The 18,746-nt window shown below is 32.6% G+C and overlaps 1 protein-coding gene and 1 non-coding gene across 10 annotated transcripts in view; one reads left to right on the forward strand and one right to left on the reverse strand.

The window, feature by feature from the left end:
• RBM26 (RNA binding motif protein 26) overlaps window positions 1-18,746 on the forward strand; it is an 85,649-nt gene that overhangs the window by 47,895 nt on the left and 19,008 nt on the right. For all 9 annotated transcript variants that reach the window (XM_054701489.1, XM_037528839.2, XM_054701490.1 and 6 more), the window contains 6 exons: window positions 5,247-5,372; window positions 5,992-6,066; window positions 7,462-7,629; window positions 8,994-9,098; window positions 13,523-13,723; window positions 16,226-16,312. In XM_054701489.1, coding sequence (XP_054557464.1) covers window positions 5,247-5,372; window positions 5,992-6,066; window positions 7,462-7,629; window positions 8,994-9,098; window positions 13,523-13,723; window positions 16,226-16,312 — 762 coding nt within the window. The remainder of the gene's footprint in view (window positions 1-5,246; window positions 5,373-5,991; window positions 6,067-7,461; window positions 7,630-8,993; window positions 9,099-13,522; window positions 13,724-16,225; window positions 16,313-18,746) is intronic.
• Window positions 505-611, reverse strand: LOC119260086 (U6 spliceosomal RNA). Its single transcript, XR_005128701.1, has one exon. It is a non-coding gene; the product is annotated as a U6 spliceosomal RNA (small nuclear RNA).

Genomic DNA, 18,746 nt, shown 5'->3' on the forward strand with positions numbered 1-18,746 from the left:
TGAAGACTACATAGGAATTTGACTTCGTAGGTAAATAGAGCATCCCATGAAAAACTGACCTACTCTCCTCGCTCGTTCTTCGGTGTATCATTTTATTTGTTTGCTATGTTAAATTTTGACATTCCGTGTATCAGATTTTCTTCTTGGATACCTCAGCGTTACTTCAGGCACAACATGCCTTAACTCATTTGTTATTTTCCACATAAATTAATTGCCTAGCCACCACCTCTCAAGATGGTACCACCATTTTCAAGTTATATGGTCTGAAACCCTTAGAGTTATTTACATGTGTTATAGTTCACTTCTCTTTCTCTACCAAATTCTGTTCCCTGGCCACTGGATGCAGTGTTGGAGCTGGCTTTATTTTACACTGCCTCTATCCTACATCTTTTTTTTTTTTTTTTTTTTTTTAATATTAAATTTTTATATTCCCCCATACAATTGCAAACGCCCCATTCTGACCCCAATCCTTCCCCTCCCGCCCCCACCCCCAAAAAGTGTCTCAAAAATATGGAACGCTTCACGAATTTGCGTGTCATCCTTGCGCAGGGGCCATGCTAATCTTCTCTGTATCGTTCCAATTTTAGTATATGTGCTGCCGAAGCGAGCACTCTATCCTACATCTTAATGTTAATTCCTTACAGAAATATTCATTTTCTCTATTAAATGACTTTGCTTGATTGATAGTTCATCCATATCTCAGTTATTCTCATTCTGTTATTTTTGCTTTAGTCTTTCTACCCTAACAAGTCCTTTCTGCTCATTGTCCTTTGCTCTTTCCTGCATTTGTTTTCTTTTTTGGTGATCGTTTTCATGTAATGCATTTCCTTTGGCATAACTGAGTTCTGTTCATTCTTTTTAAATATTGAGAATCTCTCTAGCCTCTTCCATAAAACCTCCAATTTTTTTCATGTGACGCACTTCCTTTTCTTGAATTTGTGTTGCTTAGCTTACACTATTACCTTTGGCACTATCTAAATATTTACTTTGATGAGATTTCTCCTCCATAATGATAATTAACTAAGGAATAAAGAAAGCAACATAAGGCCTGTTATATTTTATGTAGTACTGAGCAGTTTTGGAAAGTCTAGACTCCTCTTACTGTTTAGGATCTGTTTATGTTAAGAATTGGACTCTGAAAGTACAGTTATTAATTACATAGGTCTTATCAGAACTCCCAATTAGGTAGTTTTTGCTATAAAAAACACATGGATATCATCAGTAAACATTCAGTTTACTGGAAAAATGATTATTTACTTAATATGAAAATTGACTTAATAACTAAATTTTCTATGCATAGTTCCTCAGATACTCCCTTTTTGTTACATTTTACTCTAAGGTACTTCTTTAAAAAACTGTTAGAACTTACCTTGAATATGGCAACGATACATCGTAACTGTGCTTCTTTTGTGTTTGATTTTAACTGGAGCATTGTCTATTAAAAATGATAGTTGGACGAATTAATTTGTAGTCAGTAATTTTTCAAAATGCTTTTTTATCCTTTCATTCTTACCCATGAGAAAAATCTGTTTTTCTTTACAAGTACTAGTAGTAGTAATGATTGGCAATATTTTACACAGGATATATGATAAGGAAATGTTAATGGATATAACCTTTCTCTCATTAGGGAATTGGCTTTCTGACTTGGAAAATAAGAATTATTAGTGATGTACATTTAAGCAACGCAACATATGATATTTTTCAGCTCATTTTGTGAATTCAACATAGTTTTGGTGCCAGTCCTAACAACTGTAATATAAGAAAGGACAATCATATTCATATTTTATGAATATGAACGTAAAAATTCTGAACAAAGTGTTAGAAAATATACAGTAATAGGAAAAAAGTAATACATCACAGCTAGGTAAGATTTATTCTGGAAGTGCAAGAATGATTTGACATTTGAAAATCAGTTTGACTCTCACTACATTTATAAAATATAGGGGCGGGGGATGAATACCCCACCTGTATCAGCAGGAAAAAACATGAAATTCATTACTTAGTCATATAAAACACTGAAATAAGAATAGAAAGATAATTTTTCATTTAACAAAGGATATCTGCAGTCAGTATAATGGTGAGATATTAAATGGTGTGATCAGGAACAAGAAAGGATTTCCTTGTCATCACTTTTTTTTTCTGTAGTACAGGGCCTAACTGGTATAGTAAAGTCAGAAAATGGAATACATAGTATTCCATGGTGGAGGACTGTGTTTTTCTTGGGTGGGTATGGTGTGGGAACATACATCTGAAGAGGTGGGATCTTATGTTTTTGAATCATAGTGTTGTAAACCAGTGTTACCTTAATTAAAAAAAAAAAGTAAAGGGAAAAAACTGCTTTTACTCACAGATGACATGACTGTGTACCGAAAACCCAAAAGAATTCGCAAACAATTGGAATTAATACATAAATACAATAAATTCACTAGAAATAGTATCATTATGTAAAATACAAAACATGGAAAAACCCATCCGGAAAACAGAGAAAGTGTTTGTTTGAAAAGGCTACTTACTGCCTGTGCTTTGACTCTTCTTAATAAGTGTAGCATCTTCTTTTCTTGGATTTGTGACTCCCCTCATTGATTTCACTTTTAACAGGTTTTCTTCTCTTTTATCACAACTCTTTGTTTTTTGAAATAAAGTACCTGTTGCTATCCAGATTCTTAATATCTAAACTTGAAACCAAATAGATTCAGATAGTGAGCTGTATTTGTAAATCACACAGTTTCTAAAACACATTTGAACACCTCTGAAATTGAGCTGTCGCTTGCAGATGTTTGTGTTTGTGTTATAAATGACAGTCTTTTTTTTTTTTAAGAAGGGTATATAAAATGATAGTGTATGTTGTGTGTAATATATTAGCTGATAATTCTATTTTTATAGAAGGAAGTTCTTGGATAAAACCAGGAAATGGGATGCTGCTATGAATAAAGAAGTTTTCTCATTCTCATCAGATACTTTTTTGTTCACTTTGAACCAGAACTCTTAGTTAGATATCAGATATGAATTTGAATATGGTGAAAAGGAGTGTTCCCTGCTTACTGAAAATGGAGAAATCCTGGATTAAACAAATTTATATGGGTTACCTTAGTTGTGAGCGTCTCACAACTTTGATACGCTTTTTAATGTTTCTGTCAGTGTTTTTTATTGAGGTATAATTTACAATGCATTTACAACATAATGATTAACAGGGTGTAGAAGATAATGATTCAATATGTATATATTGTGAAATGATCACCCTAATAAGTCTGGTTCACCCTCATAGTTATAACTTGTGATATGAGCATTTTAAGATCTACTCTTTACAACTTTCAAATATATTATATAGTATTGACTAGTCTCCATGCTCTATGTTACATCCCAAGATCTTATATTATCACTGAATTTTATACCTTTTGACTGCCGTCAGATAAAATGCATTTTAAAACTAGAAAATTGGGTTATGCTGTTCATTGTTTCCAATTTATTTGGGGTAGATGTCTTTTGTAGTTGCAACTTTTCAACTTGTAACTGTTGTGTGGAAGTTTATGAAACCAGAGTCTGTCTAAAGCAAATTATGTTTCACCCTTTATAAAGTTGTCTCATTATATAATCATGCAAGTTGTGTGGCATGGTAAAGTAGCACAAAAGAAATTTTTCTCTACATTTGCAGATGATGAGAACTAAAATCTGTGTTTACACATTAAATATGTTTACTACATAATTCTTTGAATGCAATCATTTCACATTTGTTTGTGATAATAGATTATTAATTTTTATTATTGATGAAATTTATAAATTAAATTTTGATACAGCTTTGAAAGAACTTCTTGGGTTTGTAAAGAGCCTTTATTTTTAAACATCAGTTGTGCTGTATTGAACAACATAGTTATAGTATTCCAGGTTTTTAAGAGATGATGAATTGCCTGAACTTTGTGGTGGTTCCTAATCTAATTTCATGATAAAAGATTAGAAAGTGGTGTCCAGATTGCTATGTCTCTGATATATGCAGATATTAACATTTTAACAGCTAAAAGGTGGAACCTTTTTTTTTTTTTTCCCCCCTTACAGAAACTCTTCTATTTGTGTAATTCCTTTAACCTTTTTTAGATCATGACTCCTTTAAAGACCTTTGAAACTGTATTTTGCCTCTGGAAAGTTACATGTTCACACACATTTACTTTTTATAACATTCATACATCTCCCTAAAGGGATCCCTGGACTGTTTTCTATGGACTAATAATCTACCCAATCGAATATACAGCTTAAAAATACAGGGCATTTTTTTGCCCTTGAGTTGACACTTTTGCAGAAAAGTTATCTACTCTAATTCTTCATCTCTTTAAATTAGTGCAGAAGTATTTATCAGGTATTTACAGGGTGTCCTTTGCACTCAGGTAAGCACTGCAAATATAAGCAAGAAAAACTGTACTCAAAAATGAATTTTTCAGTTTTTTAGGACATTATACACCATTCAAATTGAACTCTTCGGTTTTATAGATGAGTAAACTGAGGTCCTAAATGTTCCTGAGTGTCAAAATTAGTTGGGAGAAGGGCTTAGATATGGGAAGAAGCAAAAATTGGAGACAAGCATGGTTTTTGGACGAGACACATGAATTAATATATCATTGGGGCTTTTTTTTAATTAAACATTAATAACTAAAGGGATAAAAGTTCTGAGAAGGACCGGAGTGGAAGAAATGATTAAGGTTTTGTAGAGGTCCTGACTGCTGAACTTGAGCTGGATTTAATGGAATATGGTTGCTCAAAAGAAAAGAAACAGTACTAACAAAGGAATGGAGAAAGAAAACAATTAGGTTAATTTTAGAACTGCAGGTTGAAATGATCATATTAAATTTTTGAGGGACAGCATCCAATTTCCTTCTGTGCCATGCTCTTGTGTATAGTTTTTGCTTTAACTGCTACGAATAGAAGTAAATGTATTCAGTAAAAATGAATATTTTCTCACTGATAGATTAATGGCAGTTTTTTCCCCTTGATTTAAAGTTTTTGTATGTTTGTATTTGCTTATTTCCTAAAGCTATGTATGTTGTTAATTAATTTTTTTTAATTTTATAGGTTACCCCTCATTCATAACCTCTTTCAAATCACTAAATATGGTTTAATTATTATATGTACATTATACATTTAGTTCACTGTGCTAAATTTTGACAGAATTGCTTTAAAGTTTAATTTAGTAGAAAACAGGACTTAGAAGAAAATGCTTGATTTTTTTTTTTTTTAAGAAATTGAATTTGTATTGCCAGGTGTTGTCTACGTCTACTGGCCTAACAAAAACTGTGTATAATCCAGCTGCTTTGAAGGCTGCACAAAAAACGTTGCTTGTTTCCACCTCTGCAGTTGATAATAATGAAGCACAGAAAAAAAAGCAGGTAAATACACCTAGTAGTGTACAAAATTTGCATGTAGCAAAGCTTTCCTGCAGGTCTGTCTTTTTCAATGCTTACTACAAAGTAGAATTCAAAGAAAGGTGTATTTTGGCTGCTACTGAAGTTCTCTTTTCCGTATTACAGCAGTAAATAGTTTTACATGGAACAGAAGATTCTCCTGATGTGATTTTTGAAACTTGCATACATACATAAGTTTTACATAGCAAAACTTTGCATTTAATTATTGTTGCCAAACTTCTGCAGATAGAACCATTTCTCTCTATAATAGTTGGGCAATAAACAGTAATAATCTCTTTTTTTTTTTAAGATCTATTTATTTTTATACAAGAGCTGGGGTATAGGCCAGAGGCGTGGGAGGGTGAGAGGATTCACCCTCTCAGGGAGCAGAACAGGCAGACGAGCAAAATACACTGCTGAGGGGAGCAGCAGGTGAGACAGGAGAGGTCTGCCGCACCATGTGGGATTCTCCCCGGCCAGCCGGTATCAAACCCACACTACAGAGGCTGTGGACAGCTTCACAGTGAGGTGTTCAACCTGCTGCACCACCGGGGAGGCCCTAAATAGTAATATTCTAATGGTAGTTTTGATTCCTCTTCTCTAGGAGGCACTGAAACTTCAGCAGGATGTAAGGAAAAGGAAACAAGAAATTTTAGAAAAGCACATTGAAACACAGAAGGTAAAACATTAGAATTGGCAAATATATTTACAGATGTCCTAATTTTGACTGAATTTAATCCTCTACTATATAGATCATCCTGAGAAACATTTTAGTGTAATTGATAATGGGAAAAACTGAAATACTATCTTGATAATAAATAGAGTACTGTATTGGAATGAAGGGCGTACATTCAATGGTAGATTGGGAATGGGAATAATTTAAGTGGAACTTTGGTTATGAACTTGAAATGAAAATTAGGTGTTTACTGAGGTTTGTCGCTGCACAACTCTGTTTAACAGAATGAAAGGGAATCTTTTTTTTTTCTGTCTTGAGACTTGTACCTTTCATCAATTGATTTGTGATCCTTCAGTTCTGTAAAGTAGTTAATAACCCATCCAACTGTTGAGTAACTGAAATGTGTCTAGTACAAATTGAGATGTGCTACAAGTGAAAGAAACATACAAAGTTCAGGACATAATAAGATGAAAAAAGTAAAGCAGCTCAATAATTTTTGTTGAAATGTAACATTTGGGATATATTGGGTTAAATAGAGTTTATTAGTAAATTAATTCTAGTTTGTTTTATTGTGGCTGCTAGAAAATGAAAATTTACATATCATTTGCAATATTTCTTTATATAGTGTTGCACTAATTTTTTAATATAAATTAGTGTCATCTTGATTACGCCTAATAAAAGGTGAGACATTTTACATTATCATGTAGAATGTATGTCTTTTCTAGTTTAAATTAGAAAATACATGATAAAGAGTTATCACAATGTTTTATACCTAAAGCCGACTTTGACTAAGAGGACTTACAAATATTCTGTGGTGTCTTCCAGCCCATATTACCTTGCTTTATATTCTTGTTTCCTGTCGATGTTGGGGGAGATATTCTTAGGCTATCCACGTACTCTTCCCTGTGACAAACAAAGTAATTAAATGTTCCATTTTTCTAATATCGTTATTAGAACAGAGTCATATAATGAACAGAGAACTAATTCTGACATTTTTATTCTGATTATTTCTGGGCTGCAAACTACATTTGGAGTAGAAATACTTAGAGGCAGTAGAATCAACAAATGAATTAGGAAGTAAAATTGTTGATATTATTTCAAATAATAATATGATTATGATTTGATGATTGAATGAATTTCTTACGGTTGTGTGCTTTGAACTTAACATTCCAAGAAACTTGTGTACTAACAGAGTTCTTCACAAAGTTTTGTCTTGAATTAAGATAGTTAGCATCACCATATCTGCTATTCAGATATCTCAGTGCTTGAAAGCATTATCATAAACACATAAATTGAAAGTAATAGTTATTTTTATATTTACTTACTCTGCAGTGTTTACCTTGTTAATAACAGTAAGAATAAGTGTCTTATATTTTCCTTTTTTAAAAAATCTGGCAGATGTTAATTTCAAAACTAGAGAAAAACAAAACTATGAAGTCTGAAGATAAAGCAGAAATAATGAAAACTTTAGAGGTTTTGACAAAAAATATTACCAAATTGAAAGATGAGGTCAAAGCTACTTCTCCTGGACGCTGTCTTCCAAAAAGTATAAAAACTAAAACTCAGGTATTTTAATTTGTGTTGTTACTCATATTACTATTGGTTAAGAAACATTAAGACACTTTATTGTTTAAGAATTTGGGTAATATCCTTTGCTCCAAATCTGATTATTGTATCTTACCATTCTCCCCTTCCTCCATAAATTATAAGTAGATAGATAAAAAAGCAAAATCTGCTAATCTATTTTTGAATCCTGTGATATGCACACAGAAAGTTAGTAATTGGGACAGCTGTTGTAGATAACCTTGAAAAGGTAGTTTGGGAACAAAATTGATATAGATACTTAATTTCATGACTGAGGAGTTTGAGCTTTGTTTTGTAAGTAGTTGGTGTATAAAAGGTAAATAAACAGAGACTTAATTCTGCGAGGACTGTACAAAATGAACTGATTTAAAGTGAAAAATTCAGGTAGATTTATTTACTCGTTAGATACAAATAAGTGAACAAGATAATTTCAGGTGGTAGTAAGTGATTTTAAAAAATCCCACAAAGTTATACAGTATTAATACTTAGTGGATGTGTATATATGTATAAATTCATGAATTTATACTGATATTTCTGATTCTGCTCTAACAACCCTTGGTGTCTTCCTTTCCTTTCTTATTCCATATTTTCCTCCCTAGTCCCATAACAACTTAGTTGCCACTGACATCAGTGCAGTATTCATTTACACAGTCTTCTAATACATTCCGTATATTTCCAGTGTTACTGCAACAATACTTCCAACTGACTAAATAGGAAATTCAGAATCTAGTTGCACTCTTTGCAACTTCACATTATGTTCTACTAAGAGAAGAGTTAGAACTATCTAGGAGTACTTTTTCTTTTGTATGGTTGTGTTACCATTTGATAAAGTTAAGTGTGTTTTTATTTGTTAAGTTTTTGGATTCCCTCCACCCATCTTTGCTCATATCATTTTATTTTTTTAATAAGCATTAACATGACTCAAAAAGCAAACTATTTCAAAAGGTATATATAGAATATATACCTTTATCCCTGACACAGTACCTCTTCCTTTCCTTTATGTGTATGTATTTCCTACATAAAAACATATTGTATATATTGCTTATTAATACTTAGGCTTTTGTTTTTCTCTTCACAGTAATTTCCTGAAAATTGCTCCATATCAATCCACAGAAATTTCACTCTGGCTTCTATACAGAGAGTGAATTATAGGGAAATCAGTGGAAGTAGGAACAAGTTATGAAGCTATTGCAGTAGTATAGACCAGAGGTGATTGATAGATTGGACTAGGCTGATAGGCCTGGTGATAGAGAAATGTATGGATTAAGTGGGAATTTGTGAAAGAAAAAATTCTGTATAAATACAGGCTATTACTATCACTTAAAATAATAATTATTATTTTCTAGATGCAAAAAGAATTGCTTGACACAGAATTGGATTTGTATAAGAAGATGCAAGCTGGAGAAGAAGTAACTGAACTCAGGAGAAAGTATACAGAATTACAGCTGGAAGTATGTTTCAAAACTGCAGTATGCTCAAGAGGAGCAGATATAGTGGTGGTTATTTTGAAACTATATTTCCCTCATTGGGATCAGTTTTTGCTAATCTCTGGCATGCATATTGGGAACATACATAAAGGAAGGAGGGCAGAGACAAAATTTTTTAGAACTAGTAAGAAAATACTTTGTTTATTGAGGAGTGTTAGTAATTATAACTATTTACTGGAGTCCCTCCACTTCTAGTGAATTTTTTTCCTTTTCTATTTTTACTTGAACTTTTCCCTGAGACCTAAGTCTATCACTGTCATTTCAGAATCTCTTATGAAGAGATTCTGTAGATAAATATGCATATTATATTGAGCTGGGATGAGCAACTTTGGTAGAACTGTATTGATGAACATGCCTACTTTTGCCTATAGATGGTGCTGTGGATATTTATAAAAGAGAAATACACTACTTTCTTATAATTTACTTACATGATTATTTAAGAAAAAACTCCTAGTGAAATCGATACTTATACATGAGAATTTTTAATATTTTAATGTAAGGGGATGTTTGAATATCAGAATTGCATTTTGAAGTACAGAGGCACTGTACTTGATTTTTTTTTTTTTTTAATCAACTATCATTTTCAAAATTTTGGTCCAGCCCAGTATTTTTTGAGAAGTAATACTGGGCCTCCCTGGTGGCACAAGGGGATAAGTCTTAGCACCGTCATGCTATCGGCAGCCACTGCAGCACCAGTTTGATCCTCGGCCAGGAAGCTGACCTACATAGTGCAGCCAACCTCTCCCATCTTGCCCGCTGCTCCCCTCAGCAGTGTATTTCAGTCGAGCACCTGTTCTGCTCCCCACTCTGTCTCTGGTAAAGTCTCTCAACACACCCCCCCCCCCGCATTTCTGACCTATACCCCAGTTCTTATATGCATAAATAAATATCATCTTTTTTAAAAAAAAGAACTAAGTAATACTGTTTCCAATATTCTTTTTTCCTTTTTTCATCTTTTTTTTTTTCTTTAAGTAGCATTATTTTACCATACAGAGGTGTAGGATCATACCTCTTCGTATATGTTATTACGTTGTGCCCACCTCCAAGGCATCCATAGTCCTTTGCTGTAGTGCATTGGGCAGGAGCGGTCCACACCCTCTTTCCCCCTCCAGATAAGGGGTAACCTCAATTTTACAGTCAGATTTCCAGGGTTTGTTACTGGTTTGGTACTATCTGACCCTTTGTTTTGTTCCTCTGTATTCCACATAAAGTGAAACCACTGGTATTTCTCCTTCTGACTTACTTTGCTTTGCATATCCCCTTCAGTTCCATCCATGTTGTTACAAATGGCAAGAGTTCTTTTTTTTAACTAGCTGAATGGTATTCCATTGTGTATATATACCATACCTTCCTGATTCACTCATCTCGTTTAGCCATAGCTTGGTTATTGTAAACAGTGCTGCAGTGAATATATATAGGCATGCGCTTGTATTTTTGAATTAGTTTTCTTGCATTCTTCAGGTAGATAACGAGGAGTGGAATTACTGGATTGTATAGTAGAGCTACTTTTAATATTTTGAGAAACCTCCACACTGATGTCCATAAAGTCTGGACCAGTTTAAATCCCCACCATCAGTGTATGAGAGTTTATTTTTTCCCACATGCTTTCCAGCACTTGTCTCTGGTCTTCTTGAGATGGGATCTCATTGTTGTGGTTTTGATTTGCATTTCTCTGACCATAAGTGATTTGAACATTTTTTCAAGTGCCTGTTGTCATCTTTTTTTGAGAAGTATCTATTTAACTCTTCTGCCCATTTTTTGATTGAGTCATTTTCTTTTCGTTAAGTTGTATGAATTCTGTGGAGATCTTGCATAGCAGCCTCTTGCCAGATGTATGGTGTACAAATATTTTCTCCCATTTATTAGGGTCATTTTGCTTTAATGATCATTTCTTTTGCTGCTTCTGCAAAAGAGATGATTTGATATAATCCTGCTTGTTATTCTCTTTTGTTTCTTTTGCCGTTGGTGATAAATCCACAGATATTTCTGAAGCCCATCTCTTAGAGTTTTGCCTGTTTTCTTCTGTGTTTTTGATAGCTTCAGGTCTTAACATCCAGGTCTTTAATCCATTTTGAGTTAATTTTGTATGTCATATGAGATAGTCTAGTTTTACTCTTTTGCATGTTATCATCCAGTTTTCCCAGCACCATTTGTTTTTCCTTTTTCCAGTGTATACTCTTATCTTCTTTGTTATAGATTAACTGTCCGTAGAAGTGTGGGTTTTTTTGGGGGGCTCTCAGTACTACTCCATTGATTTGTGTGTCTGTTTTTAATTCTAGTACCATGTTGTTTGATCACTATAGCTTTGTTGTATAGTTTGAAGTCTGGGAATGTGATGCCGCTGTCATTCTTTTTTGTCAATATTGCTTTGGTTATTTGGGGTCCTTAGTGGTTCCGTATGAAATTCTGTTGTTTTTGTTCTATTTTTGTGAAGAATGCCATTGAAACTTTGATAGGGAGTGCATTGATTCTGTGTATTACTTTGGATCATATTGCCATCTTGGTTCTTTATCATGGCACTGCTAAACACTGATGACATTTGCTGTTTTTCTTTCATGATGGCTAAACCTGTTTTTGCAGTTAATACTAGTCTGTGTAGTATTTCCCAGAGGATGTTCATGCACCACACCTGTTTCATTTTTTGTTAATAAATATTAGTGGAAAAAGTTCTGAGGCCAAATAAGTTTGGAAAATGTTATATTTGACATACATTTTAACTGAAGGATTTCTTGGAGTCTTTTAATTTGTAATTCTTCAAAAATGCATATTAAATATTCAGTATTGCTCAAAACTGTGTGTCCATAGACCTACCTTTTCAGGCATTTTGAGATGTTGAATGTTCCCAGGGCATATTTTTTATAAATGCTGCTCTATAATTAACATTAATCCTTAACTTGTTATGTTTATTAATTGGATTTTAGGTAATTATTTTAGCCTATTTTAATATTAACACTCTTCAGATGAAGCTGAAATATTTATACTTGGAGAGCATTGACAGTGGTGCCTGCTTAATATTTTCACTTTGATGTCTCATATCCTCCTACTAAGTCTGTTCAAAATTGTGCTTATTTTGCACCTAAACTCCATCTGTACAATTACCCAAACAAATATGGGGGTCTTAATTGATTTCTACCTTCAGAATCTGTATCTAATACCATGTTTTAGGTGTTTTTCCCAAATATATTTAAATTGTGTTTACTTTTCTCTTCATTAACATCATCTTATATCAAGCTCTATCTTCAGTTGCTATAGGTATTGTAGCCTACTGACTGACTTCCCACCTTTATTCTCTTCTTCTATTCACTTCTAAAACTATAGCTAGGAGAACACTTGAAGCATTGATTTGGTTATATCACTCTACTTTTCTGCTTAAAATATTTTAATTGATTTTCATGGCTCTTGAGATAAAAATCAAAATCCTTAATGTGGCCTTTAGAGTTATTTATGGTGTTCTGTTTATTTCTCTGGTTTCATCTTTCTCTCCCATGTGGTTCAGTTATACTGGATTTTATTTGTTCTTTCTAGTACCATGTTCCTTTCAGCCTTGTTCCTTTGTTCATGCTGTAACTCCTGTCCCTCACCCTTGCCTTGCTTTTTCTTTCTTCTTTCTTTGAGTCACTGAATAAATATTATTTATAACCAATCAGCTATTGTTGTAGGTGCTTGGGATAAAGTACAGAGTAAAAGAAGGGTTAATTCTCATTGAACTTTCATTCTAGAGTTTATTCATTCCAAATCTCTAATGTTCTGTGATATCTTTAAGTAATGCATTTCTTTACTTTTTAAATCACTTTTTGTTAACGTAATTAAATAACTTGCACTGCTTAATGTCTTAGTGCATATCTAGGATTTGCACACAGAAACTGCTCATTAAGTATTTGTGGAATTGAAAGAATGATTTGCTATTCACATGGAGTTATGCTACATTGGTTGTATAATGATGTGTTAGTGTAAGTGATCAAAATGATGAACTTGAGATAACTGCTTAAGCCAACAGGCTAACAAATAGAAATACTATTTGAAAACCACAACTGGAAAATATATTTATTATGACTTCTGCAATAATGTGTACACTATATTATTTGGAAATCAAGGGTTGCTCGTCTTTTTTGTGATATAGTCTGATGTCTTAGAGGTCAAGAACTTAGTAGAAAAAGGCACTTTTAGTAATTTCAAAACATTTCTTAAATTATTGTTTCATTTTCTGAATTCCTAAGCAAAGTTAGTGAACTTTGCTTTCATTTTACAAACTAAAAACTCAAATTATGAGATCCTGTTATATGGCTTTGTTTCAACATGGTATCAGATTGTAGAAATACTTGACTCATCTGAATGAGTGTAACACTTATGTTAGTAATTGTGACATTTAACTTTCAATCATTTTCTAGGCTGCAAAACGAGGGATACTTTCATCTGGTCGGGGTAGAGGAATTCATTCGAGAGGTCGAGGTGCAGCTCATGCACGAGGCAGGGTTCGAGGTCGGGGTCGAGGTGTACCTGGTCATGCTGTGGTGGATCACCGTCCCAGAGCATTGGAGATTTCTGCATTTACGGAGAGTGATAGAGAAGATCTTCTTCCTCACTTTGCGGTACTTTTTTACTGCCCAACGAAACGAATACTGGTGTCTATTGTTGGGGAAAATGGATATAATTAATGGGGAAATTTTGAAAATGACATGAATAATTGAAACCCATTAATCTGGTCAAATAATTTGATTAATATATAATAATCCTGTTAATTATTTTTTAAAAACCTGGGAGGTTTATTGTTTAATTTTTATCTATAAGAAATTTGACTATTCTGGCACTTAGTAGTTCTTCGGATATTGTGAAATAAATTAATTTGGACTTTGTTTTAGGGAAGAAGGAAGTTTTATAATTTAGTTTCAGTTGATAGTTACTTTTAAGGAAAAATCTAAACCATTGCACAGGCCATCCAGACTTTATTGTTATTTGGGTGGAATTTTATTCTTGATCCTGCTGACCTAGAAATGAACCAAGACAAAATTTTGGCGTATGATCTTCATGTTGCCTTAGTTAGTGCCAGGGTTTAAATAAAGGGAATCAGTCCAATGGTAATAGACCACTCTCTGAGAAAAGAGAATGGAATTTTAGTTGCTGTTAATCCATTATTTACCTTGAGCTTCCTGGCATCCATTGGGCTGATATTTAGAAGAAGCTTATACCTGCCTAAAGGCATTTTCAACTTAAATGTTGTGATGCTTATCCTAAAGGTCTTACTGAGCATTAGTTTTATTGGCAGAATTACAGAAATTGCTTTTGAGCTATGAAGGGCACAACTACTTTTTACTTTCAAGTATTTACATATTTACAAGCAAGTTAAGTTTATAAAAACTAGATTCTTTAGTAACTTAGAGAAGTATTTTTCACAGAAATTAGATAGGAAAAGAAGAGTAAAGTTTCATGAGGTAATAAAACTGGAGTTTAGGTGTTAATGCATAAACTTGTAGATAGGTGTACACATGATTTAATGTTTGGAAAATTGAGATTTAAATGTTTGGCAGTCATATTCCAGGCTGTTAATAAAAGTTACAAAGATGTAACTATACTTTGTTAGGACTCAGGGAGGTATTGAAGGAAATGGCATATGTTCAAGAACTAACTTAAATGATTAGTATTTAAGGATGAAGAATATGGAAAGTCCTATGCTTGATAGCTTCAAAGGGAGAAAGAAAGGAATCAGAACTAGCCAGGAGCTTGAAGATAATTTAGCCCCACTTTTTCTTATTGTCTACCCCACTTCCACACCTTTCACAAGAGGCAACATATAGCTGACTTATATTGGATATAGTTGTACAACTAGCACTGAACATGCTAAAATAATCCAAACAAATAAGGTGAGTTGTTATAACAAAGAGAGTTGGTTTTAGGAATATTCAGAGGCATTAAATGGAGATTTTTTTTTAAATTTTTTTTTTTGAGATTCCAACTGCACTTAAAGTTAGTAGCGGTAATGTACATTTTCAAATTATCAGTCTTCAGGAATGCAGGTTTAATGTTTAGCTTCTCCACCTCAACCTGTGATTTGAACACATGACAGGTTATCAGAGAAAAAACACTACTTTATTAAAGGACCATTACTTATTATATATTGTGGTTAGTAAGAGGTTTCTCTGATTCATCTACTGGGACCAATAATAGTAATAAAAGTTAAAGCTAAAACTTATACTTATTTTGGCAGTTATTATTTTAAATACCTTATATAAATTAAATTATCAATTATTTCACAACTTTGCAGTAGGTATCCTTTTTTGTCCCTTTTACAGAGCAGGAAAATGAAGCCTAAAGAGACTGAGATGTTCAAATTTACACAGCTAGTAAATGACAAAGTGGAGATCTGATTGATTCTAAAGTTGATTCTCTTTAAGAGGAAAGAGTGTGTGTGCTTTTGTATTTTATGAGATTGTGATTATAATTTTATTTTTGGGTAAGGAAGAAGGAAGTTACTGGTAATGTATAGCGGGCTAGAATTTTATATGATCAGCATTGATCTTTCCACTTCTACAAAGTGGAAAAAATATCCAGCAAACCAAAAACAGGCATAATTTAATGTGTTTAGCTTTTAAATGTCCTAAAGAGTCTGATCTATTAGAGTATAGATGAGAGTGAAAGCAGGTTCAGATAGTGTTAAATTATTGAATCAAAAGACCTGGACTCCCATCTTGGTAATTAACTTAACTTGGGGGAAATTGCTTAAATTCTCCAGATCTTACTTCCCTCTATCTTTAAATTGGGAATGATTAAAAAAAACTCATAGCATTCTGAAGATTAAATATTCTCCCTGAGAAGAATTCAACATGTTCTGGGATCAACATGTTTAGGAAGGACAATAAGGAAGCTTAGACTCTGAACATTGTTCTTTATTTAAAAAATAGTAAAGTCAAGTAAAAGTTTTCCTAATTCTAAAAAGCATAGGATTATAAATAATAATGAAGGTAAGGCCACCATTTATCTTCAATACCAAGTACTAAAATGAATTATTCACCATTTTTAAAATATTTTTTAAAATATTAGAATTTTGGATGTTTCGAAATATTTATTTGGGGGAAATACTTTTTTTTAATTTAAAGCAATATGGTGAAATTGAAGATTGTCAGATTGATGACTCTTCACTTCATGCAGTAATCACTTTCAAGACAAGAGCAGAAGCTGAAGCAGTAAGTATCACAAATAATCTAATTTATTGGAAATTCAGATGGAAATGTTTTATAAATAATACTTAAATATGTTTTAATATAAATGAATTTTGAAAAAACTTTAAATAGCTACTGTTTGATAGTAGATAGAACATACAAAATGGAATCCACAGTCACAAAGAATGTCTTAGAGCAGTTATGCAATTCTGTATTTAATTCTCTATGTATAATGTAACATGGTTTCGAATTTAGTTAGTCATTAAGTAAATTGTCAAGTCATTTTCTTGAGACCACAGCTGTTCTCTTTCTTTTTTTTCATAGGAGATAGAGCCACCCCACTTACTGTTAATCTGTTTTTTCAGCAGGCCTAGAACAAGGTCTGGTTTGACAGAGTGGGTGGTGAAGAATAAGGAGAAGCTGAGCTATAATCCTGTGGTAGCTATAATCCTGTGGTAGTTCTTAACCATCCTTATCTGTTGTTTCCTAGTCCCAGTAGGCTGATATATAAAGAAGTGTTCTGAGCTCAGCATACCACAGTCAGGCCTCTATAATTTTTACCCAAGACATGATATATCCCTCAGCTTATAAGATCCTTTAAGTATGGTTGTCTTAAACTGTGTGTCTTGCATTTGTCTTTGCAAAGAAAGACCAGAAAAACATGTAACCTCATTTTCATCTGCATTTAAGATTAGAAAAAGGAAAATCAATGTGAAGTGTAGGAGATTTGTAGGAACATTTTAGCCTTGTGTGTTCTTTCTTCAGGACTGTGAATAAATAGATGTAATATTTTGCCCTTGGAAAAAAGTTTTTTAAGAGTTCCAAGTAATTAATCTAATGAGAATGGAAGCATGGGATGCTCTTCAGAAGTTTTAAGTTGATTTTGACATAAGTAAGTTTTGAAAAACCTGTTAAATTGACTTATCCTCTTAGTGTAGTGAGAACTCTGCCAGCACAATGATACATGATTGCTGGGGGTTGTAACCAGTATACTATGAGTCCAGTAAGTCTTAGAAAAGTGTTCAAGTGGGGCCTGTACAAGGTTGGGGGTAAGTAGTGGATAATTTTATAGAATGGAAATTTCTGGTTCTAAAGTTTTGTCCTCAAGTTTTAAGTCATTTTTTATTTAAGGATCTTCTATGAAAGTAAAAAGTAATTTATGATTGATGAGAGTTTAAATCTTTTTTATAAACTTTATGTGTGTATATTACATTGGAAAAATAGATCTTTCCGTTTTTCTCTCAAAGGTATTACTGAGTACAAGTTTAGAATAAGCCTTTAAATATAGCTTCGGTAATAATTTTCAAAGTAATGTTAGCTAAGTAGCTTGCATGCCATCTCTTTATGTTTTATTTTCTAGGAAATAGCCATTTAAAACAATGGTAGTTGTTATTGTACAAATGCTAAAATAATATCAAGTTTGTGGATTTAGTAGTAACTAGCTTATTTATTTCTCCCTCCTTAAATAATTTTTGGAAACTTTATTTTTTGTAAGACTTTCTTTTTGGTACAACCCTTTAACATATGCATTCAATTTTTCCCCTTGCTTTACCCATCTCAGATTTTTTTTTTTGTATATTTTTATGTGATGTATGTATTTTTTAAAATGAACAGCAATCAATACAAAAGGTCAGGGATCAATATATAAAAAAAGACTAACACACGCATGGAGAGAGTGTTATTTATTTTATAAGATAATAAATAAGAAAAACTAATATATAAGAAAGATTAGCACTGAATTATATGAAGGTTGAATAAGTAACAAAATATCTAAGATCAAATTAGGTACAAAGATTGTTATCAGGTTAAATACCATTTTAGTTGGATTTACTTTAATAGGCTGAAAGAACAGTTACCATTGTTATAATAAGTATTTGGAATTAAGTTGTAGAAATTGTTAAATCATAAACATTTCCTGTCACCAAAAAATTTCTTAAAATTTTGTAACATTCTGTTTTTGTAAAGAATAAAAAATGAAGTTGAAGTTTATCTTTCTAATGCAAGTAAGATATAAGCTAAAAGAGTGGTTTTCAAACTTACGGATTTCAGGGAATGTTAATTAAGGTTTAGGAATTTAAAAATTACTGTGTTTTACATGTGGGTGCTAATTTAACTTTTCAAGGAAGAATGCTTAAAAAGTACCCACAAAATTGCTATGTACCATCACCATCATTATATAAACGCAATTCTAACATCAAAAATGTAAGAAGATATAAAGGTTAGGCCCTCAGAAGAAGAAAATGGTCAACCTTTGCTAATGTTTATTTTCAGATATGGCATTGTTCTTACTTTCTGAACCATTGTCTTGGATGATTGAATGAATTTCTCTTTATATTTTAATAATCTATAAATAGTATTTCAAAGTGAAAGTATAGGGGTAAGGTAATTGAGATATTCAAATATGACTGAAAGCAAAATTTCTCCAGGAAAGAGATTGAAGTATTTTGAGGAATAAAAA

Source organism: Talpa occidentalis, unplaced genomic scaffold (genome assembly GCF_014898055.3).
Source record: "Talpa occidentalis isolate TD23 unplaced genomic scaffold, MPIMG_talOcc4v2.1 talOcc4.5, whole genome shotgun sequence".
Lineage (NCBI taxonomy): Eukaryota > Metazoa > Chordata > Mammalia > Eulipotyphla > Talpidae > Talpa > Talpa occidentalis.